General features: G+C 44.3%; 1 protein-coding gene and 1 long non-coding RNA gene across 3 annotated transcripts in view; both read left to right on the plus strand.

The window, feature by feature from the left end:
• The first annotated feature begins 5,087 nt into the window (after nucleotides 1-5,087).
• On the plus strand, nucleotides 5,088-17,306 carry LOC120536304. Its single transcript, XR_005635101.1, has 3 exons — nucleotides 5,088-5,414; nucleotides 6,058-6,113; nucleotides 16,891-17,306. It is a non-coding gene; the product is annotated as an uncharacterized LOC120536304 (long non-coding RNA).
• Nucleotides 17,307-21,115: 3,809 nt separating this feature from the next.
• fam174c (family with sequence similarity 174 member C) overlaps nucleotides 21,116-25,423 on the plus strand; it is a 55,844-nt gene continuing 51,536 nt past the window's right edge. Inside the window, exons 1-2 of one of the 2 annotated variants that reach the window (XM_039767126.1) lie at nucleotides 21,116-21,502; nucleotides 24,267-24,383. In XM_039767126.1, coding sequence (XP_039623060.1) covers nucleotides 21,225-21,502; nucleotides 24,267-24,383 — 395 coding nt within the window. In that variant the 5' untranslated portion in view covers nucleotides 21,116-21,224. The remainder of the gene's footprint in view (nucleotides 21,503-24,266; nucleotides 24,384-25,423) is intronic. The other variant, XM_039767127.1, reaches the window with a different exon arrangement.

A 25,423-nucleotide genomic window follows, 5' to 3' on the forward strand; every position in this document is an offset into this window, starting at 1 on the left:
AGCTTGTCTCTAAGTAAATAAATGTTAGTCACTGGAGGGATTGACGCCCATTGTAACAATACTTTCTCATTTTAACTATTTGTATCCATGTTTAACTGAATCGGCCTGCAATCTAGGCAGTATCTTTGATAGTTGTATGTTGTTATACAGCACACATTACAGAACTGTCGTGTGTTTTCCCCCCATCTTTATGTTGGAACAATGAAGGCCTTTTAAAGCTCATTGATGTGATTTTTGGGCTATTCAAGAAGTTGTTTGACTGCAAAGACTTTAGACAATTGTGTGTCTGGTTTGGGGAAGGCCCCTTTCTGTTTCAGCGGGACTGTGCTGCTTCTGCTCCATAAAAACAGGATGCTGAGTGGCCTGTCCAGATCCCTGACCTCAACCCTACTGAACACATTTTAAAAGTCAATCACCTTGCGGATTGTGAGGCAGGTCTTCTCATCCAACATCGGCACCTGCCCTCGCATAGCGACCTTCTGGGCATCAATTTCCACAGATGAACTCCCAAGCATCTCGTCGTCGTGGAGGACAGCAACTCCATATTGATGATCATGGCTTTGGACTAGGTACAGTGGTGGCGAACCTATGGCACGCGTGCCAAATGGGGCACTCAGAGCCCTGTTTGTGGGCAAGCGCGTCGTCGCCCCAGCACAGAGTTCGTTACTATAAAGCCAGAGGGATGCGAGACCGGGCTGCTCCCCTCCCAGCTCCCCCTCTCACGCGCGCCGGAGGACTTTTCTCACATCACCCGCCCCTCTGCCCAGCAGCCCAATGGGAGCGCTTCCTCCCTCTCCTGTCTGGGGTAAGGCGGGCGGCTGACATGCGGCGTGAGGGTGCGGCACGGACTGCAGCCTGTTGAGTTTGTGATTCCCGTGGTGGGGTTGGAGGGGATGTGGTATAGCGGGTCCACAGCTCAAAATTGAAAAGGACCGTTTTAATAGATAATCACCGCACTCGCGGCTTAGAGGGGGTTATGGTAATGTGGCCGGAGCGGTTCCCGGGAGCTTTGTGATGCGGGCGATCCTCGCTTAAGTGCACAGGTGAGGAGTCGTCCGCATCTTTAATTGTTTCCGGGAGCTGCTAATCGCCACATCTGATCCACGACCCCGTAATATAGAAGAGAAGCACGAGGCGGATGGAAAGGGGAAAAGAGAGAGAGAGTTGGGGGACACGGAAACAGGAACGGAGGTTAATGGGGAAGACCTGCGGGAAACACTTAAGAAGATAGAAGGGATGACAAAGGACAGCACAGTTAGTTCTGAAAATGAAATCCTTAAAGTGTGGAATTCTCTGCCCAATAATTTTAAGTCAATGAAGGCACTTGAAGGGATTGCTTTCCTTACTTTGTTTGGAACATCTTATGCTTGTGAGCAACTGTTTTCAGCTTTGAATTAAATCAAATCTGACACCAGAAACTAACAGATGACCTGAGTGCTGCATGTGTAGCTCTCAAACTTACAAAGTATGAGCCAAGGTTAGGCAAATTATCAGCATGCATACAACAGCAAAAATCACATTAATTGTTCAAAAGCACGCCAAATGCAAACTTTTACCTTTCAACAAAAAGTTGTTCGTATCATTGAAAGCTCTGTTATGTTTTATTTTAAGACAAAAGATGTTAATGTATGAGTTGCTTTTCTAAACAAAAAGCTCAGTAGATAGATAGATAGATAGATAGATAGATACTTTATTAATCCCAAGGGGAAATTCATATACTCCAACAACAGCAGCATACTGATAAATAACAATATTAAATTAGAGTGATAACAATGTAGTGCAAGTTAAAAAATGCAAGGTGGAGAGTGTGAGGCAGGTATAACAGACAATAACTTTATATAATGTTAACGTTTACCCAACCAGGATGGAATTGAAGAGTCGCATAGTGTGGGGTCTCCTCAGTCTGTCAGTGGAGCAGGATGGTGACAGCAGTCTGCTGCTGAAGCTGCTCCTCTGTCTGGAGATGATCCTGTTCAATGGGTTCTCCATGATTGACAGGAGCCTGCTCAGTGCCCGTCGCTCTGCCACGGATGTCAAACTGTCCAGCTCCGTGCCTACCATAGAGCCTGCCTTCCTCACCAGTTTGTCCAGGCGAGAGGTGTTCCTCTTCTTTATGCTGCCTCCCCAGCACACCACCATGTTGAAGAGGGCGCTCGCCACAACTGTCTGATAGAACATCTGCAGCATCTTATTGCAGATGTTGAAGGACGGTAGCCTTCTAAAGAAGTCTAGTCGTCTCTGACCTTTCTTACACAGAGCATCAGTGTTGGCAGTCCAGTCCAATTTATCATCCAGCTGCACTCTCAGGTATTTATAGGTCTGCACCCTCTGCACAGTCACCTCTGATGATCACAGGGTCCATGAGGGGCCTGGGCCTCCTAAAATCCACCACCAGCTCCTTTGGTTTTGCTGGTGTTCAGTTTTAGGTGGTATTCAGGTTAAATTGCCATGTTGGCATTTTGCAATAAATAAATGGATTTTGGGTTGCAGTTTGGGCACTCGGTTTCTAAAAGGTTCGCCATCACTGGACTAGGATGTCCAACGAGCTCCTACAGTCTTCACTGACTTTTGGCCTTATAATGCAACTTACTTTATTTGCTATTAAATCAATAAAGACATTTAGTGAAAAACACAAAGTCCAAATGTTTGGTTTCCAAAAGCTAGAATGGTGTCCTTATGCAGTGGGTATAGAACCCCCGAAATATTCCCATTTTTATTGCTTTATAGCCTTAAATGATAACAAACCAATATTTTTTCCAGCTTTACGTACTCAATTCAATCTCAAGCATCCAAGTGAAAAATATCACAGCTACAGTACAGAAGAATGTTAAAAAATAAACAAGAAATCCTGAGATTAATAAAGGATCACCAACCCCAGAAACTCCATCAGGTGTCAGTGGCCACCATTCCCATTGGGGTTACTGGCTTCTTCTCACCTGTGATCAGTTGTAATGAGTGTGATTCGTGAAGCTCTTCCTGGTCCATTTATTCCTTTGCTTGGTAGTGCAACTGATTTTGGGTGGCAGACCACTTTAAAAAACATCTCGGGGTAGAGCTGTGGACGGACATAAGGCAGGAGATGGAGACAAAAACATCTCAAAGGCTTTATCAATCCCAAGGAGCTCAGTAAGGTCCATCATAAGAAGTGTTTGGTACGACTAGGACCCTCCAAACTGGATGGAAGAGCAAGGAGGAAACTGGGAAGAGAGGCGACCGAGAGGCCAATGGCCACTTTGAAGGAGTTACAGGGTTTGATGACAAAGAGTGGTCATTACTGGTGTGCAGGTGACAACAATTTGACAAGTGCTCCACAATTGTGGCTTGTTTAGGAGGGTCACAAGGAAAAAGCACTTCAAGAAAGGCCACATGAAGGCTCGTTTGAGCTTTGCCAGAAGGCACCTTTTGAAGATTCTGATGCCAAGTGGAAAACGGTCTTCTAGTCAAGATGAGACCAAAATCAAATTATTTAGGCTCAACACCAAACGGTCCACCAATGCAGCTCACCATCCACAACACACCACAGTACAGCATGGAGGGGCCAGCATCTTGTTGTGGGGGACCTGGGGCTCTCGTTAGCGTAGAAGGAACAATGAATGGGGCAAAACCCCATGAAATTCTTGACAGAAACCTGCTACCCTCTGCCAGAGAGTTGAAGACGGGCAGAATGTTCACCTTTCAACACGACAAAGACCTGAAGGACACAGCAAAACTGACCACCCAGTGGCTGAAGGAGAAAAAAGTGAATGTCCTGGTGTGGCCAGTCAGAGCCCAGACCTAAATCTGTGGAAAGATCTGAAGATAGCAGACCAGCAACGCTCACCATCCAATGTGACCGAACTGTAAAGAAGAGTGGGGGGCAAATATTGAGGGGGCTCAATCAAGGTGTGCAAAGCTGATAGAGAAGAATCACCACAGACTGAAGGCTGTCATTAAAGCAAAAGGGGGGTCAACAAAATGACATTGACATTGGGGGGGGTCCTTTATTAATCTCAGTAGGGCTTGTTTTTGATTTTTTATCATTTTTCTTAACTGTAGCTATGATGTCTTTCACTGGGATGTGTGGAAAGCATACCTCCGGACACAGACAGACCAACACCAGAATGTCCAAAACACACTTCTTTATTTGCTCTTTCTGCACCACAATGCCTTCAATCACCAACTCTCTTCCTTTCTCTTCCTTTTCCTCTTCTTCTGTTTTCTCTTTCTTGACCTCCTGCCCACTCCTCACAAGCTTCATCTCCTTCCTCCCAACTCTGGCTCGTCTACTGGAGGGAGGCGACCCCTTTTATCATGACCCAGATGAGCCCCAGGTGCTCCCCCTGACGTCACTTCCTGGTGTGGCGGAAGTGCTGCCATCCAGGATTCCCTAATTGTCCGGGTGCCCCCTGGCGGTGGCCACGTCCTCTCGTAGTAGTGAGCGTCCCAGCTCCGTTCCTGTGGCCTCCAATTAGACCCAGGTGGCTGCCCTCTCGTGGCCGAGGAGAAGTATCGTCCAACTCGGGGACTGTCCTGGCGTTCCGGCCGGGCAGTGTCCGCGCTCATCTGTGACAGATGTTACAGGTTGCACTGAGTAAGTTAAGCTGGGAAGAAATATTGGTTTTTATTTAAGGATGTAAAGCAAAAAAAAAAGGGAATATTTCGAAAGGGGGGATTCTTTTCTATACCCACTGTAGGTGGGACCTGCTGAAGTAGCATCACACATCTTGCAGTGGTGTGCAGCAAGTGTCAAAACCCTAACCTGCGGCCATGCAAATATTAACACAACCATACCAAACTGTCCATCCATCTTCCAACCCGCTGAATCTGAACACAGGGTCACGGGAATTAGCTGGAGTCAATCCCAGCCAACACAGGGCAAGAACCAATCCCAGGCAGGGTGCCAATCAACCACAGGACACACACAAACACCAAGCACACATTAGGGCCAATTTAGAAGCGCCAATCCACCTCACCTGTATGTCTTTGGACTGTGGGAGGAAACTCACGCAGACACGGTGAGAACATGCAAACTCCACACAGGGAGGACCCGGGAAGCGAACCCGGGTCTCCTAACTGCGAGGCAGCAGCATTACCCACTGCACCACCATGCCACCCTCCATACCAAACTATGCGGGGGAAAAATGGTGATGTCAGACTGGCAAAAGTAATGAACTGCTAGAGAGACTTGAGCACCAGGATGCCCAAAGCCTGACTCATTGAACTGAGAAGCTGTCTTGTGTTGTGCCATGCTAGGGTTCAAATTCATGTTTGTCTCTTCATTTTGGATTCTTTGATTTATGTGCATCATTCTTTATCTTTGGTTTTTGCCCTTTGTAGGTAGTCCCCCAAGAAGTGGGACCACCTTCCAATCCCCCGTATATCTGGAGTGTCTCCCACAGTTCCTTGTGGTTCGTTGGGAATGCACTGGGGACTCGGTGAGTTCTTTGCATTTTGATGTTTTGTACATTTTGTGCCTTTTGACTTTTCTTGCTGTTTTTTTCTTCCCAACCTTCCTATTTGGATTCAATTTTGGGACTTTGTTGGACTGCTTCTGTTAGGTGATTGCATTTTGGCTTCATTGTGATTGAAGTATTTATTATTTTTTTAAATTAAATTTACATTTTTTATTTGATAAAAATTCATTGCTTGCCCTTCTTGCTAGCTGGGGTTTACTAGTGATATCCCCCTCTAGTAGGCATTATTGGAAGTGTTTACAGCTACGTGCTTTGGAACACTTTAGTGCTGGGTTCTTGAAGTTGATGCCAGGCTTAGTGGAGGCCTTCAGCTCTATGCCTCTGCAGCAGCTGGCATTGCCCTCCAGGCTCCTGGAGCCTTTTGTTGTAAACGTTTGTGATTTTGACCTTTTTAGGCTCTTATCTTCTGGTGAATCATTTGTCTACTTCACCTGCAATTTGTAGTCTGTTCCTACTTTCATATCCTGCCTTTTACTTCATGTTTTTGTACCGTTGTCTGTTTGACTTCCTGTGTTTGCTCTTCTGCCTACGCCGTGTTTAGATTTCTGTTTTGGGATTGAGGACTTGTCTGATAAACATTTGTTTTACACTGTTTATGTTGCAGCTTATGGAGAACTGACGATGAAAGTTGCCGTGTGTGGTCAGCTGCACTTTGCTGAGGTCAGTGTTGCATAGTCTTCCTTCAGCCCGCTCTTGTATTTTGGCCGGTTAGTACTGAGACCAGTGTGACGTCCACGGCCTCCTGTGTGTTTTGAAGTGAGCTGTAAAACACTTGACAGACGTACACACAGACTGTGAGCAGGCCGGTCTCTGTCCAGTTTCCTCCACCCATCAAATAATCCTGCATTTCGGTTTTTTCCCTTTTTAGGTTAATTTCTATTTAATGCGTGAACCACCTGTTGCATATGTTCCCCTTTTACACCTCCAATCGCCTATATATGGACAGCAAACAGATCCCCAATACAAGTGAATGAAACGCCAGCAGATTGTGTTGCGCAGGTAGGAAGTTATTGTCACTGGCCACCTGCATGCACTGTAGGACAGACTGGCAGTCCCTTACAAAAGTATTGGATGAACAAGGCCAATTTCTTTTTCCTGTGCACTGAAGACATTTGTGTATGAGACAAGAGCAGAATTTCAGCTTTTATTCTCATTTCAGCCATATACAGTTAAAAGAGCCCATCAAATAATCCTGTGTTTTGGGTTTTCCCCTTTATGGGTTAATTTCTATTTAATGTGTGAACCATCTGTTGCATTAACCTTGTCTCTGTCTGTCAGTCCTCGTGAAACAACTTGGCCCCCAGTGGACCCGTTTTATTAAAATGTGGCCCACGTATTCTTCAAAGAAACATGTCGACACAGTTCAGTTGTTCAGATATCGCAAACCAAATAGCACTCTACAAAGTTTTAAAATTTCAAAATCTCCCATTGAAGAGCAATGGCAAATTCGCAAACTCGTCTCTCATAAAATCGATAAAAGTTCTGTGCACCTGCATTTGTACATTTTGCTTACAGTATTTTCCCCTTTTACACCTCCAATCGCCGGTATAGACGGCAAACAAATCCCCAGTACAAGTGAATGAAACGGCAGCAGATTGTGTGCGCAGGTAGGAAGTTATGAAACAACTTGGCCCCCAGTGGACCAGTTTTATTAAAATGTGGCCCACGTATTCTTCAGAGAAACATGTCGAGACAGTTCAGTTGTTCAGATATCGTAAACCAAATAGCACTCTATATTTCTATATGAATCTGAAAGATCACACTTGCATGTGTAATAAACCAACATGTGACGAATTATCAGCGATAATAGTTTCGAAAGACAGAGATATCAAAGGAAGAGTTGGTATTCATGCTTATCCAAAAGCACAGCTCGATTCGTCACAAGCGGCACATTTGGGAAATAACTAGCACGTAGGGCCCGCATGGGGGTTGGCGAGCAAAGCAAGCAGGGGGCAGAGCCCCCTACTTTTGCATATTTACCCCTTTTACACCTACTATCACCGATATGGACAGCAAACAGATCCCCAATACAAGTAAATGCAATGCCAGCAGATTGTGTGCGTAGGTAGAAAATTATTGTCACTGGCCACCTGCATACACTGTAGGACAGACTGGCAGTCCCTTCCAAAAGTATTGGATGAACAAGGCCAATTTCTTTTTCCTGTGCACTGAAGACATTTGTGTGTGAGACGAGAGCAGAATTTCAGCTTTTATTCTCATTTCAGCCATATACAGTTAATAGAGCCCATCAAATAATCCTGCATTTTGGGTTTTCCCCTTTATGGGTTAATTTCTATTTAATGTGTGAGCCATTTGTTGCAATAGCGTTGTCTCTGTCTGTCAGTCCTCGTGAAACAACTTGGCCCCCAGTGGACCAGTTTTATTAAAATGTGGCCCACGTATTCTTCAGAGAAACATGTCGAGACAGTTCAGTTGTTCAGATATCGCAAACCAAATAGCACTCTACAAAGTTTTAAAATTTCAAAATCTCCCATTGAAGAGAAATGGCAAATTTGCAAACTCGTCTCTCATAAAATCGATAAAAGTTCTATGCACCTGCATTTGTACATTTTGCTTACAATATTTTCCCCTTTTACACCTCCAATCGCCAATATAGACAGCAAACAGATCCCCAGTACAAGTGAATGAAATGCCAGCAGATTGTGTGCGCAGGTAGGTAGTTATGAAACAACTTGGCCCCCATGGACCAGTTTTATTAAAATGTCTCCCATTTATTTTGCTTGCATGTGTAATAAAGCAACATGTGACGAATTATCAGCGCTAATAGTTTCAAAAGATGGAGATATCAAAGACAGAGTTGATATTCGTGCTTATCCAAAAGCACAGCACGATTCGTCACAAGCGGCATATCCAGGAAGTAACCTGCATGTAGAGCCCGTATGGGGGTTGGCGAGCAAAGCAAGCAGGGGGCGGAGCCCCCTACCTTTGCATATTTTTCCCTTTCACGCCTCCAATCGCCAATATGGACAGCAAACAGATCCCCAATATAAGTGAATGCAACACCAGCAGAATGTGTGCGCAGGTAGGAAGTTATTGTCACTGGCTACCTGCATGCACTGTAGGACAGAATGGCAGTCCCTTCCAAAAGTATTGGATCCAGCAGGCTGATTTGTTTTTGCTGTGCACTGAAGACATTTCTGTTTGAGATCAAAAGATGAATATGACAAGCGAGCAGAATTTCAGCTTTTATTGTCACTTCAGCCATATACAGTTAATACAGCACATAGTAAAATGAAACAACGTTCCTCCAGGACCACGGTGCTCCCTAGAACATTGCCGTCGTCCAATCAGAACTGCAGGGACTTCTGGGAGTTGAAGTTTTTACTGCCCGGTAGCACTGCTACAAGGTCATTCATTGTATTTCACTTGATAAAATTTCAAGAAAATCTAAGGTGTTCTAAAACTTTTGAGAAGTAGTGTAAACCAGAATAATACAGAACTCGTGGGCTCAGAAGAGGGAGGTTGTGTTTTACTAACATGCTGGAATTCAATGAGGAAGCAACAGAAACATGGGAGTAGAGTGGAGCATATTTACCATATTTACTCGCGTATAAGTCTGGTTTTGAAACCTGAAAAATCGATTGTAAAATCAGACCCCGTCTAATACACCCGTTCAAAAAATGCAACCCTTATTTATTTTTGACATGAACTTTTCTACATAGTCACCTTCCTTTTGCGATGCAATTTTCCCAGCGTCATACCCACATTTTAATGCCATCAACAAAAAATGTTTTTGGTTGAGTGCGTAGCCACTGATGCACCACTGCTTTCACATCATCATCATCATCACATGGTCGTAGCTGGACGTCCGGAGCGTTCTGCATCCGTCACACAAGTATGGCCATTTTCAAACACTTCAATCCACTTATTGACGGCGACAGAGAACTTTACCCCCATAGTGAGCACACAAGCAGAGATGAATTTGTGCTTCCAGCACACACAAAGCTCATGACAGAACGCTGCTCCTCTTTGGTGCAATTTCACAGTCATCTTCAACACAGAGTGACGACTCATACAGCCAGCTTGTCACATGACACTCTTAGACACGCCCAATTACTACTCCGCCTTCACCGTTTCCAACGAAAATAGAAAAGTGCAGAAACTTTTTGAACGTCCCTCGTAGATGTTGCGTAGTCTTTAACACATTTGACTCTCCCGTTCTTCCAATTGGTTGCAAGTGATTTCCCCCTTAAATTCATGAGGTTTATTTTTCCAGCCTTTTTCCATAATGTAGTGCCGGCATGTCAAACTGAAATCCTGCAGGCCCACAGGTTTTCGTTTAACTCATTTTTCTTAGTTGGGGTTGATTCTACTGTTTAAGGAGGACTAGACTATAAGTCATCAAACATTTGCTTGACTCCTATAGAAGAATAGCTATGGTAGAGTCTTTCACCGCCTGTAAATTAGGATGAGATAGAACTTTCTTGCTATATCTGAGATTTGGTGTGTTAATGAAGTCATTTGTAGTTGTTGCTTAGAATCAGTGACGTGCGGTGAGGTTCATGGCTGGTGACTCCTTCAGAGTGAGATTTACAAATATATGAACGCCAAAGAGTCGCTTATTCACTATTCAATTGGCAGCCAGCATGCACATACAATACAATTTATTTTTCTATAGCCCAAAATCACACAAGAAGTGCTGCAATGGGCTTTAACAGACCCTGCCTCTTGGCAGCCCCCCAGCCTTGACTCTCTAAGAAGACAAGAAAAACTCCCAAAAAAACCTTGTAGGGAAAATGGAAGAAACCTCGGGAAAGGCAGTTCAAAGAGAGACCCCTTATCAGGTAGGTTGGGCGTGCAGTGGGTGTCAAAAGAAAAGAGGGTCAATACAATACAATACAATACACAGAACAGAACAAATCCTCAATACAGCATAATAATAAAGATTTTAGAAGTATGGAGCAGAATTTAACAGTAGATGATATCATATAATAAGATTTGGATATTTTTAGAGTCCTGGAGACCTCATCCATCAAGCTGCCTCCCCCATTTGGCCATTTTACGGCTAAAAACAGTGCTGGGCCAGCCAATCTGATGATTTTCCATGATTCCTGCGATCCTCCATCAGGGATGACTTTACCATAGGCAGGCAAAACAACTTGGCAGGTGGGCCGTGGCACCAAGTGCCACATTAGAGTAGTGAGAAGAGAAACAGAATAGGTGAGGGTGAGTAACAAATTCTAACTATCATGTTACTTCTGTTTTAGTGCTGATGACTGACAACAGAGACGCAGTCTGCACAGTTAATCAGCAGCTCTAGTCAGGGTGTGCTAAACTGAAGTTGTGAGATTTGAAAGCTGAGACCAAAGGGGCATCTCTTATAGTAGCAGGCAGACCACTCGACAGTTTAGGGGCCCTGTAACTAAAAGCTCGACCTCCCACTGTTATTTTATTAATCGATGGAATCCTAAGCAGACCGGCATCTTGAGATCTTAATGTGCGCTCAGGTTTGTAAGTCATGATAAGTTCAGACAAGTAAGACGGACCTCGGCCATTTAATGCTTTATATGTTAAAAGGAGGATTTTGAAATCTGCCCTAAACTTAACTGGGAGCCAATGTAAGGATTTAAGGACTGGAGTTATGTGTTCGTATTTTCTTGTTCTTGTAATAATTCTTGAAGCAGCATTTTGGATTAACTGGAGGCTGAATAAAGAACAGTTTGAACATCCAGTGAACACCGCATTGCAGAAGTCAATCCTACTAGAAATAAATGCATGAATTAATTTCTCAGAATCCTGTTTATTTAGAAAGTGCCTTAATTTCCCAACATTTTTAAGATGGAAGAAACCTGATTTGGACAACTTTGTAATTAGTGCTTTAAATGACCTGCTAGAGTCAAAGATAACGCCGAGATTGTGGGCTGATTCAGTAAAATTAATGGGGATTCCAACTGAGTTAAATGATGACAGAATATTGCTGTGATCAGCGTCATTCCCTCCAACAATTAACATCTCTGTTTTATCTGTGTTTAAAGACAAGTAGTTCTCATCCATCCACTCCTTTAATTCACTAACACAACTTATTAAAGACAACATCAGAGAAACTTCATTTGATCTAAAAGAAAGGTATAACTGGGTGTCATCTGCATATGAATGAAAATTAACATTATGTTTCCTAATGAGAGATCCCAGTGGAAGCCTGTAAAGTGAAAACAGTGACAGTCCGGGTACTGAGCCCTGCGGGACACCATATTGAACTTCTGTGTATAATGATGGAGTCCTGTCAGCACATTTCTCTACATACTGGAATCGATTTGATAAATAAGAACTAAACCAAGCGAGCACAGGGCCTGTAAAACCAACATCATTTTCTAGCCTGTGCAGTAAAATCGAATGGTCAATGGTGTCAAATGCGGGTTATGTTTCATATCTCATCAGCATTTTTTACACACACATCAGTAAGGTACACATTTGGCTAAGAAATTTATAGAGGCGACAGAGAGCGGAGAGAGCACATTTGCTCTGCTGCCTTCATACTGTATGTATTACTGAACTACGTTTGCATCTTTTCATATGAAAATCTCCGTCACTTTCTTGTAAAAGTCCTCCTTATATTCATTTAGTTTTAAAAATCTTAATCTTCCATTTTGGCAGTGAGTCGGAACAAAAAATAAAAATAAACGGACTGCTGCAGTGCACTTGACTTTCTGATATCGCTAATTTAAAGATAGATAGATAGTTAGATAGATAGATAGATAGATAGATAGATAGATAGATAGATAGATAGATAGATACTTTATTGAGCGTCAGCGTAGACCAGGGGTCCTCAATCACGGTCCTGGAGGGCCGCAGTGGCTGCAGGCTTTCGCTCCAACCCCATTGCTTAATAAGAAGCGCTTATTGCTCAAGTGACACTTCTGCTTCACTTTAGTTGTCTCGCTCGTTACAACTTTGAACCCTTATTGCTTATTTTAGTCTTAAACAGCTGTATTCTGGGTTTTTAATTGTTCCTTATTAGCCATAACATGCAAATGACAAAAGACACCAGCATGTTGCCATTTAGCTTGTTACCATTTACACTTATTGTGTATTTATCGTGCACTATTGGGTTTAATTAAATACGTGGAAGGAAAGTGAAGAGAAAAAAGTGAAGAACTGAGAATTACTCCTCCATTTTAGCCTTCAAATCATTTGGATGATATCCTTAGAAAGGGGAAGAAAATCCAGGATATGAGAATGAGCTGACATAGTGGAGTTAAAGCACTAACAAGCCATGAAATTAAATTATTGGCAAGAATTGCTTTCTTATTAAGCAACCGGGTTAGAACAAAAACCTGCAGCCACTGCGGCCCTCCAGGACTGTGACTGAGGACCCCTGGTGTAGAAGAACAGCAGCAACGAGCACCTGTTGAGCTCACTTGCACCCTCTTCAGGGAGGCACGGTACTGTCTGCCTCACCTTGTGCCTTTTCACTGCGGTTTTATGTCCGATCAGCAACACTAAATATGTCACACACATTCATTAAAGATATTAGCAAGGCTGTGGAAAGTCAGGGTGTATAACAAACATGTCTGCACACCTTATATTGGCGACAGACAGACAGCGACAGGCATGCGCATCCACCTCGTGAGTGAAGGAGCGCGCAATCCGAGGGGAGGTGAGGCTCGTCGCTGGCGCACCTCGTGTTTCTCTGCTGTGTTTGAACAGGAAATGCGACAATTCAGTGATTTTGACTATAAAAATGATCACAATTATTGGAATCATACAGAAAACAAATTTATAGCACAGACCAGTGGACACATTTATTTTATGTTATCGTTATTAGTTCTTTTACTTTTCATAATGACAGGACCTGCTTAGAGCAGGGACCGAAAGACCCACTTACAGCATGAAAATGAGATAAGCGTTTTGAAATGGTCCAGCTGTATAAGCACACTTAAAGAAATTAAACAAGATTTATAAGCTTTACACAGGGCTTTTCTTAAATGAGGACTTTTCTTTTCTTTGCTGTATCAATTTTGTCTCTATTTTTGTGTGAATTGTTTTATTTTGAAATTTTACTAAAGTTTTTTTTTTTAAAGCAAACATATTCTGTCTGTGGAATCATTTCAACACGTCAAGCTTTTGCCAGACTCCCATGAAGCATACCGAAGCTGCAGAACTTTGGTCATTTTGGGTTGTGGAAAACCAGCCCCACCACAGACAGGCACAGTGCCACACGTCCTAGAGTTATTTTTATTTTCTTTCTTGCCTTTACAGCACACAACACACAGCCCTTCCCAACATCAGGCTTTATCCCTTCTTCTCTTTCTCTCTCTATTTCTCTGTCTTTCTTTTCTTCTGCCGCCTCCACTCCTCCTTGTTGTCCTCGTCCTCCCGACTCAGGCTTTCTGAATGGAGTGAGGCTGTATTATATGGGCTGGAGACGGTGACACAGGAGACAGAGCTGGAGGTGGCAGAACTAAAGATGTTCAGATTTGAATTGGGTGTGATGAGGATGGACAGGATTAGAAATGAGGACTTTGGAGGGTCAGCTCAGGTGGGACGGTTTAGAGACAAAGTCAGAGAGGCGAGATTGAGTTGGTTTGGACATGTGAGGAAGAGAGATGAGGGGTATAATGAGAGAAGGGTACTAAGGATAGAGCTGCCAGGTAAAAGGAGAAGAGGAAGGCCTAAGAGAAGGTTTATGGATGTGGTAAGAGAGGACATGCAGGTGACGGTTGTGACAGAGCAAGATGACAAGGACAGGAGGAGATGGAACAAGATGATCCGCTGTGGCGACTCTGGCAGAGATATCACGGCCATGTGCTTTTCTCCCCATGTGGGGGACGCTCTTCCGTCAGAGCTGAACACGATCAGATACAATGCCAACGTTTCACGTCAGAGCGTACCTACCTTCTGCTTAGCCAGAGATGCCCTGCCATCTTTTTACATTTTTGCAAAGAGATCACAGCTACATTCTTGCTACTGATAGCAAAACTCAAAAATATTGTATATCAAGAAGCCCTCGGGTATGAAAGCTATCAATATAAATTCTTCTCAATACAAATGATTATATATTTTTAAATTTTTGTATTGATTTTTTTACGTTTGTGCTGTTTCACTACTATGCGGGACAGTTAGTATATATTAGAAGACTCTGGACGAGAACAGGCCATTCAGCCCAACAAAGCTCGCCAGTCCTCTCCACTTATTTCTTCCAAAAAAATATCGTCGAGTTTTGAAAGTCCCTAACGTCTTACTGTCCACCACACTACTTGGTCACTTATTCCAAGTGTCTGTCGTTCTTTGTGTAAAGAAAAACTTCCTAATGTTTGTGTGAAATTTCCCCTTCACAAGTTTCCAGCTGTGTCCCCGTGTTCTTGATGAACTCATTTTAAAGTCACCATCTCGATCCACTGCACTAATTCACTTTATTATTTTAAACACTTCAGTCAGGTCTCCTCTTCATCTCCTGTAAAGGCTCAGCTCTTTTAACCTTCCCTCATAACTCATCCCATGTAGCCCTGAATCAGCCTAGTCGCTCTTCTCTGGACCTTCTCTAGTGCTGTTATGTCCTTTTTTGTAGCCTGGAGACCCAAACTGCACCCAGTACTCCAGATGAGGCCTCACCAGTGTGTTATAAAGCTGAGCAGAACCTCCTGTGACTTGTACTCCACACATCAAGGCGCTATATAACCTGACATTCTGTTAGCCTTCTTAATGGCTTCTGAACACTGTCTGGTAGTCGATAGCTCAGAGTCCACTGTGACTCCTAAGTCCTTCTCATAAGGTGGACTCTCGATTTTCAAACCTCCCATTGTGTATTAAAACCTCACATTTTTCCTTCCTATGTGTAATTCTTTACATTTACTGACATTAAATTTCATCATCCAGAAATCTGCCCAAGCCTGTCTGCTGTCCAAGTCCTTCTGTGATGATATAATGGATTCCAAATTATCTGCTAATCCACCTATTTTGGCATCATCTGCAAACTTCACCAGCTTGTTACTTATATTCCTATTGAAATCATTTATATCCATCCATCCATTATCCAACCCGCTATATCCTAACTACAGGGTCACGGGGTAAATCATTTATAGATATTAAAAATATCAGCAATATATATTGTAAAAAATTGACTCCAGACAGTCACAAAGGTTTGGGGCAGCCACCCGTATAATATGATCCTGGCTGCAAAAGGTTTGAAAAAGTGAGTTGTATACAAGACAGAATTCAAAACAGAACTGATTACGTGGAGGTAAGATGGCCGTTTTAAGGGCTAGAAAAGGAAATGCTGTCATCCATGCCGGAACTTGAAGTGGCTTCTACGGGGACCGGAAGTGACGTCATAAGATGCACCGGAGCCAGAAGTGATGTCATCAGTGGCACCGGAACCTGGCGGGATTTCTCGGGAATGTTCTGCAAGAGACTGAGAGAGAGAGAGACAGTTAGCACACTCTGCCACCCCCTGGTCTGACGTAGTATTACAATTACTCAAGCCCTTTAGCTGCCTCCTAATCACACGTGTGTGACAATATATATATGATATAGTATCTGCCAAACAATACAAAGAGCACATGACACGTGTTTTGCCCTAACAGCAACAACAACATTTATTTCTATAGCACAATTTTATACAAATTATGCAGCTCAAAGTGCTTTACATGATGAAGAAAGAGAAAAAAGACAAAATAAATAAGAATTAAAATAAGGGAACACTAATTAACATACAATAAAAGTAAGGTCCGATGGCCAGGGAGGACAGAAAAAACAAACAAAAAAAAGAAACCCCAAATGGCTGGAGAAAAAAATAAAATCTGCAGGGGGTCCAAGGCCAGGAGACCACCCAGCCCCCTGTTGGCATTCTACCCGACATCAATGACCTCAATCAGTCCTCATGGTATTCAGGGTTCTCATGGAAGGACTTGATGATGACGGTCATGTGGACTTCTGGCCTTTAATCCATCAATGCAGGGACATCACGGTGGTTTGATCAGGTGGTGAGGGTGCAGGTTGCCACCCCAGAAAACCGGAAAAAGAACAGAAGAGAAAGTAGGGGTTAGTACGGATTTGGGGCTCATCAGGTGTACGCGCTTTTGCTTTCCCTTATGGGGATCGAACCTTGGATGTCAGAGCTTGAAGTGAAGCCATGGCAGCTGGTTTGCTCACTTGACAGGGTGAAGATCGGAGGATTACAGTTTTAGGTCCGAGTTGCAATCTGAATATTTAGTATGCATTGCATGCTATTCATAAATCTCTGTATCTGTAAGGTCTGTATTGTATTTTCAACTGTTCTGAGTTGACATTCTGTTAAAAGTTTCCTTAAACAGTGAGCATATGACAGTAAACTTGAAGTTAGCAAAAGTGACAAAATGTATGTGAGAAAATAGAAATTGATAAAGGGACATCCTAACGTATGGGCACAGTGGGCACTGCCCGGGGGTCCACGATGTTACTGATGCCTTTGTATGTATCTTTAATTTTATGAAAACAGGGGCCCCAGCGCACTACTTTGCCCAGGAGCCTACGATGCTTGTAAGACGGCCCTGCACTGACAACCAAACTTAACTATGTAAGCAAAGATCTTCAAGTAAGCCAGTATTCATTTTCACACATTTCTTTCTATATTTGGGCCAAAATGTAATGTGCTTCTTTGAGGTTTATTTTTTACATAAAGATAAATAGACAGTGGCCAGATGTTACCTTGTTTGTCCCAAAAGGGATATGAATAGCTGAATTTGTTATAACATATTTAAGTAACATGCCTCCTATTCCTTTAACAGCTGGATTGTCTCATTTATTTGTGTCCGCTCGGAAATGAATTATTAACCGGTTAATATTGTCACCTACATCATAGACATACTGTATATAGATAGATGCCACATTCACTGGGTTGCCCAGTCGAGACAATACGTCAGCGGCGCGTCCGCCATATTGCGAGTGGCAAAAGTGGCATTTAAACTAATACAGGTAGACGTGGAAACCGGGTTTTCTGATGAAAAACAATAATGTTTTAAACAGTATCGTTTACAGACAACAGATTTTGGGGAATCATTTAAATGCAATTATTTATATCCATTTATAAACTAATAATGGCAATTATTAAATAATAATAATCATTATTATTATTAAATAATATAGGGCAGCACGGTGGCGCAGTGGTAGCGCTGCTGCCTCGCAGTTAGGAGACCTGGGTTTGCTTCCCGGGTCCTCCCTGCGTGGAGTTTGCATGTTCTCCCCGTGTCTGCGTGGGTTTCTTCCGGGCGCTCCGGTTTCCTCCCACAATTCAAAGACATGCTGGTTAGGTGGATTGGCGATTCTCAATTGGCCCTAGTGTGTGCTTGGTGTGTGGGTGTGTTTGTGTGTGTCCTGTGGTGGGTTGGCACCCTGCCCAGGATTGGTTCCTGCCTTGTGCCCTGTGTTGGCTGGGATTGGCTCCAGCAGACCCCCGTGACCCTGTGTTCGGATTCAGCGGGTTGGAAAATAGATGGATTATTAAATAATTCCTCCCATATAAGTAACATTTCTCGGACTGTCTTCTTCCATCTCTGAAACATTTCTAGACTTCGTCCTGTTCTTACGCAACACAGTACTGAAGTATCGGTTAATGCCCGAGTCACCTCACGTATAGATTACTGTAATGCTATTCTATCTGATATCCCACAAAAACGTATCCATCACTTACAACTTCTTCAAAATTCTGCTGCCAGGATAATAACCTGCTGATCTAAATCCACCGAACTTATCACACCGATTCTCTCTCCACTTTACTGGCTCCCTGTTCACTACTGAATACAATACACAATCCTGCTCTGAACATTTAAAGCTCTCCACACCTCAATGATCTCCTCCAGACTGGCACTCCTCTCGCTCACTCAGATCCTCATCTGCAGCTCGACTTTCTGTCCCACACGTCAGACTCAGTGCTATGGGAGCTCGAGCGTCTCTCCTGGTGCTCCACAGCTAGGGAATTCTCTTCTCTCTCATATCCGTCAGCTCGATTCAATAACACATTTTAAAATTACCTTCAAGACTTATCTTTTCAAGCTGGCATACCAATTGTGAATTTTGCACTGTTACTGCCATTTATCTTTGTTTGCTAAGTATTGCTTTTTGATTTATCATTCTCTTGTTTTAATTTTACTAATGTTGTTTAATTTTATTGTAAGGTTACATTGAGTGCTAAGATTATAAAACAGGATTTTCTAATGGCCAAATATAACCAAAACAATTGTTCAGCCTTACCTATGAAATGCAATCCCCCGGGATCTGGTTTGGAGCGTACAGCGGTTTGTACAATCACAGGCAGCACATCATTCATTACTTCACTCCACAGCAGTGCCACTCGCAATATGGTGGCGACGTTGATGTACGATGCTGCTGGTCACGCGGTGTCTAGTACTAAAATGTCTAGAGAAATGTTACTTATATGGGAGGAATTATTTAATAGATAGACTTTATTAATCCCAAGGGGAAATTCACATACCCCAGCAGCAGCATACTGATAAAGAACAATATTAAATTAAAGAGTGAGAACAATGCAGGTATAACAGACAATAACTTTATATAATGTTAACGTTTACCCCCCAGGTGGAATTGAAGAGTCGCATAGTGTGGGGTCTCCTCAGTCTGTCAGTGGAGCAGGATGGTGACAGCAGTCTGTCAGTGAAGCTGCTCCTCTGTCTGGAGATTTGATCCTGTTCAGTGGATGCAGTGGATTCTCCATGATTGACAGGAGTTTGCTCAGCGCCCGTCGCTCTGCCACAGATGTCAAACTGTCCAGCTCCGTGTCTACAATAGAGCCTGCCTTCCTCACCAGTTTGTCCAGGCGTGAGGCGTCCCTCTTCTTTATGCTGCCTCCCCAGCACACCACCGCGTAGAATAGCACTCGCAACAACCGTCTGGTAGAACATCTGCAGCATCTTATTGCAGATGTTGAAGGACACCAGCCTTCTAATGAAGTATAGTCGGCTCTGTCCTCTCTTACGCAGAGCATCAGTATTGGCAGTCCAGTCTAATTTATCATCCAGCTGCACTCCCAGGTATTTATAGGTCTGCACCCTCTTCACAGTCACCTCTGATGATCACGGGGTTCATGAGGGGCCTGGGTCTCCTAAAATCCACCACCAGCTCCTTGGTCTTGCTGGTGTTCAGGTGTAAGTGGTTTGAGTCGCACCATTTAACAAAGTCCTTGATTAGGTTCCTATACTCCTCCTTCTGCCCACTCCTGATGCAGCCCACGATAGCAGTGTCATCAGCGAACCTTTGCACGTGGCAGGACTCCGAGTTGTATTGGAAGTCTGATGTATGTTGGCTGAACAGGACCGGAGAAAGTCCAGTCCCCTGCAGTGCTCCTGTGTTGCTGACCACAATGTCAGGTCTGCAGTTCCCGAGACGCACATACTGAGGTCTGTCTGTAAGAAAGTCCACTGATGCCACCAGGTGTGAATCTACTCCCGCCTCTGTCAGCTTGTCCCTAAGGAGCAGAGGTTGACTGGTGTTGAAGGCGCTAGAGAAGTCCAGAAACATAATTCTTACAGCACCACTGCCTCTGTCCAAGTGGGAGAGGGATCGGTGTAGCATGTAGATGATGGCATCCTCCGCTCGCACCTTCTCCTGGTATGTGAACTGTAAAGGGTCGAGGGCGTGGTGGACCTGTGGCCTCAGGTGGTGAATCAGCAGTTGCTCCATGGTCTTCATCACATGTGACGTCAGAATGACAGACCGGAAGTCATTCAGCTCACCAGGATGTGATACCTTTGGGACTGGGGTGATACAAGATGTTTTCCAAAGCCTCAAGACTCTCCCTGTTCCAGACTCTGGTTGAAGATGCGCTGTAGAGGACTCCCCAGCTCCAAAGCACTGACCTTCAGCAGTTGTGGTGATACTCCATCTGGACCCGCTGCTTTGCTGGCACAAAGTCTCCTCAGCTCTCTGCTCACCTGGGCTGCTGTAATTGTGGGTGGGGATGTCTCTCCTATGCTGGTATCAGCAGAAGGATGGTTGGAGGATGCAGTACTCCAAGGTGAGAGTGGGCTGGGGTGGTCAAACCTGTTAAAGAAGTTGTTCATTTGGTTTGCTCTCTCCACGTCTCTTTCGATGGTGGCACCCCGCTTCAAGCTGCAGCCAGTGATGATCTTCATCCCATCCCACACTTCCTTCATGCTGTTATTCTGCAACTTCTGCTCCAGCTTTCTCCTGTACTGCTCCCTCGCCGCCCTGAGCTGGATTCGGAGTTCCTTCTGCACGCGCTTGAGCTCATGCTGATCACTGCCTTTAAAAGCCCCTTTCTTCTGGTTCAAAAGGCCCTTGATTACACTTGTAATTATTATTTAATAATTGCCATTATTAGTGTATAAATGGGTATAAATAATTGGATGTAAACGATTAGCCAAAATCTGTTGTATGTAAACGATACTAAACGTTATTGTTTTTTCATCAGAAAACCCGGTTTCCACGTCTACCTGTATTAGTTTTGCCACTCGCAATAGGGCGGACGCGCTGACGTATCGTGTCCACTGGGCAACACAGTGAATGCGGCGTCTATCTATACATGGCTATGTTATGCTATGCTATGACCTACATCCCCACATGTTTCTCAGATCCCGCCAACGACTTCCGCCCCCTCGGTCCCACACTTATCGGCTTCCCGGAAACAACTTCCGCCCCTCAGTCCCGCAGCCATCGATTTCCCGACCACGACTTCCGCCCATGCTCGACGCGCACTCTGTTCATCAACTACTTCCGTTTTGTCACGACCAGGAAGTCTTGAGCTTTCGAAGGAGTAAATTCCCCTGCTTGCTGCGTGTCTCTCCGTAGAAAACAAAAATGAAGTTTTCATATTCCCTTTATCTGTCTTGGTGGTTATGGTTTGTGTTGTTGGTGGCACAAAATAATATCCCATGGCGGACGATGGCGCAATCAAGTAATAACGCGCCGGTTGTAAGCACCAACGCCACGACTTCATCACATCACCGAAACGAGACCAGTGGCGGACATTCGACCAGGGGCTTTGGCATCGACAGGTCCATGGTCAGTCGGGCGTTATACGTGCTCATCGGGATCAGCACTATTGGAGTGTTTTATTTCGTGATTAGGGCTGTCAGGTAAGCCTTTTTACCTCTGTTGTTTAGTCATGACGACGCACAGTGTGGGCGAGTGATACTCTTAACAGAGCCTTTCGGTGGCAGTGGACGGTTTATACTGGAAGCTATATATTACTTTTACGTTCCTGTCATCTTTAAATACAGGGCTCACAAGATGAGACAGGGGTGCTGTGATGTAGCCTGGCATGCGGATAAACCTTAGATATATATGAGTGAGACGGGGATGGGGTGGCGGTTGTGTTTTTGATACCACTTTAATCCTGTGACGTGAACCGGCGAGTGATACACCGAAATACGGTGCTCACTGGATCTGACCAGGAAAGTAAACATTTAAATTGAAAATTTGCCCCAGTTGCTCCGTAATTAGATTGTACGAGATGGCCATTTCTTGTAGACTAACACCCACAGTGCCAGTACGGAACATTGGCTGTTCTGACCACCCAGCCTGGAAATTCCCTTAGCCTCTTGGTGTGTGTTAAAAACGGAAATCTGGGTTATGTGCTATACCTGTGAAAGTTGTCATATAATGTGACGACAGATGGATCACTGTGCTTTTGAGAGTTCGCAAAGCAAGGCTTAATCCTCCTAATTACTGGTACAGCGTGTTGCCGCACCCACCACACAACAAAACAGCTCAGGATTCCAGTTGGCAAACCCCCCGGCAGACACGCGTTCCAGTCCCACTCCCCAGAAATGACCTTCTGTCTGCCACAGCCAGGTGTTATGTGGGCGTCCCCTTGGCCTGGTCCTCAAGAATGAGTATCCAGCGAGCCGGATCACCCTCTGGGAATCACATGGCCGTAGTGCCGTAACTGACTCTCCCTCACAATGCAGGTAATGAGACTCTGAGCAACTGCTCATTCGATACAAAGTCAAACCAGCAGCACCCAAGGATTCATCGAAAAGACACGGTACCAACAGAGTCCAGTCGGCGTCTCAGGTCACTGGACAGCGTCCATGTCTCGCAACCATATAGTAAGAAGGAAGCACCAGGACTTTAACGACTTGGACCTTAATCCTTTTGCGGTGACATCGGGGGCACTAGACACCCCTTTCCAGCGACCTCATGACCACCCAGACTCTCCCAGTCCCTCTGCTGACTTCATACGAAGAATCACCAGAGACATGAATGTCACTGCTGAGGTCAGTAAACCTCTCGAGGAGGTCGACACTCTCTCTGCAGACAGTCGCGCCTCTTGGGGACGGCCATCAGCAGTGTGTCTGTCTGCAGAGAGAGTGTCGACCTCCTCTAGAGGTTTACTGACCTTGGCAGTCCAAGTCTTTAGAGTCCTGGTGCTTCCAGTCTTACTATATGGTTGCGAGACCTGGACGCTATCCAGTGATGTGAGATGAAGGCGGGAGTCTTTCGGTACTGTGTCTCTTTGGAGAATCCTTGGTTCCCGCTGATTTGACTTTGTGTTGCTCATGGAGTCCCGAATGAGGCACATGACCTGCATTGTGAGGGGAGCGTCGGTTACGGCACTACGGCCATGTGGCGCGATTTCCAGGGGGGTGATCCGTCTCGCAGTGAGTGACTAGACCAGGCCAAGGGGAGGCTCACGTAACGCCTGGCTGTGGCAGATAGATGGCCATTTCTGGACAGTGGGACTGGACTGCGTGTCTGCCTTTTTGCCAACCAGGATCCTGAGCTCTTTCATCTTGTGGTGGGTGCGTCAACACGCTGTACCAGTGTATGCTGCCCAACCTGACCTGATGGTGACCCGAACTGCACACAGTATAGGGTGGTCCAGATCTAATTATGCTATAACTTATCAAGTTTATTACATAGAAAATCACCTGACAAATCCCGGACCATCAAGAAGTGTGCGAACTGACGACATGAAGAATCATCTTCGCGCCGAACTGGAATCGTCCCTGCATAAATCAAAGTCATCCAGACGGTCTGGATATGCATAATTAGATCTGGACCACCTTGTACTCCAGATGTGGTCTCCGTGAGCACTCGCAGAATGTACCAGAGGCTTGGCTATGGTTGAGCAGAAGGATTGGTATTGCTGACCAATTAAAATATCAGTAAATATAATTTCAGCTGATTCTGCCATTATTTACCCTCCTTACATATTTAAATGCCCGCCCCAAGATGACATCCTATCATCACCACTGACATGTGCACTAGGATTCAGAGACATGATGTGGAATCGGCTAAATAAATACAGAGGGACGTGCACAGCTTATGGGTTTGGGCAGATGAAATTCAACGTAAATAGATGTTAAGGGTTACACATATAGGAAGTAAAAATGTTAGATTTGAGTTTACGGTGGATGATTGTAGAGAAAAGCCAAGCAAAATGACATCTTTTATTGGCTAACTAAAAAGATTAAAATATACAAGCTTTCGAGGCAACTCAGGCCCCTTTTTCAGGCAAAGACGTAATCCATAATGGCTAACACGGTACAACACCCTAGTGCTGCAGTGGATGATTGAAACTTGGAAGTGCACCTCATAAGAAGGGCCAGGGGATCGTCGTGTCTCGGTCGTTATCTACGTTCAGAGGACAGTTAGAAACTAACAAGAAGGCTAGTGGGATATCCGGTCGCACGTAGTGCTTCTTGACTTGTACTCACATTATAACATTTTATTACCTTTTTAATTGTTTCTACCGATTACCTTCAAGATGTGAGTTTTATCTCAATGTAAACCCCTAAATGTTTTTTTACAGCTTGTTTAGCATTTCCTATTTTGTACTTTTAATTAATGGACTCTTTTTTTTTTCTGCACTTCTCTATATTGTCCTTTTCCTAGGTTAAATAAAGCCCCCAAGAAGAAATATGGATTGCTGTCCAGTGATGATAACATGGAGATGGCTGCACTGGACAGTGACGATGATGATACTGTGTACGAAGCCAAAAGCCTGCGCAGGTAAGCTGAGCTGGAGATCGAATGAGTCTGTGGTTTCTCCATGATCAGTAAATTTGGACATCACTTAGAGAGAGAGAGAAAGAAAGAAAAGCAATGCAAAAAAATCAGAGCCCATGTCTCTTTAGACGAGAAGTTACATGGTGCCACGTACTAGTGGGTGTTTAATGCCATTCCTGGTATGCCAGGCACACACATTCTAATGTTGTGAGGTTTTACAGTCATACGAGACGTATTGTGTTGATTCCGCAAACTGAAAGGAGACCAATTGGTTCTTGTGTCATACTCACTTTTGACCCGGGGTACTCCTCTTCACTCCTGGAGGTCTGCAGGGGCTGGTGTTCATTCCAACCAGTGCTGTAATTAGAAGCCAGGCCTAGAAGATAATATGGCGGAGTGGTGGCTCTGAGGCTATAGGGATTCTGTGCTGACAATTGGAAGGTTGCCGGTTCGAATCCCGTAAACGCCAAAAGTGACTCTACTCCAATACAATACAATTTATTTGTTGTGTAGCCCAAAATCACACAAGTAGTGCCACAATGGGCTTTAACAGGCCCTGCCTCTTGACAGCCCCCCAGTCTTGACTCTGTAAGAAGACAAGGAAAAACTCCCCAAAAAAAACCCTTCTAGGGAAAAAATGGATGAAACCTCAGGAAAGGCACCTCAAACAGAGCCCCCTTTCCAGGTAGGTTGGGCGTGCGGTGGGTGTCAAAGGAGGTGGTCAATACAATACAATACACAGAACAGAACAAATCCTCCAGCCATCATAAAGAAAACTCCCACTGGTTCCATTCCATCTGAACTATTGTGGTGCTGGGGTGTCACCCGTTGCATGGCTGCCCTCGGGTCCTGAGTTGGTTTGTCATGCACTGTACTAGAAGATAATGAATCCTGGTATTTCATTATATGGCGTGGTAGTGATAAAGACAAATCTTTATCAGATTGTAGATTTTTTTGTTTTTTGATAATATGTTTTTTGGTCTGGAGAAGAGTTGTATGTTTTGGTTCTTCCCTTCTTTTTTCATTTATTTCAAAACATTTGT

Source organism: Polypterus senegalus, chromosome 10 (assembly GCF_016835505.1).
Source record: "Polypterus senegalus isolate Bchr_013 chromosome 10, ASM1683550v1, whole genome shotgun sequence".
NCBI classification, from domain to species: domain Eukaryota; kingdom Metazoa; phylum Chordata; class Cladistia; order Polypteriformes; family Polypteridae; genus Polypterus; species Polypterus senegalus.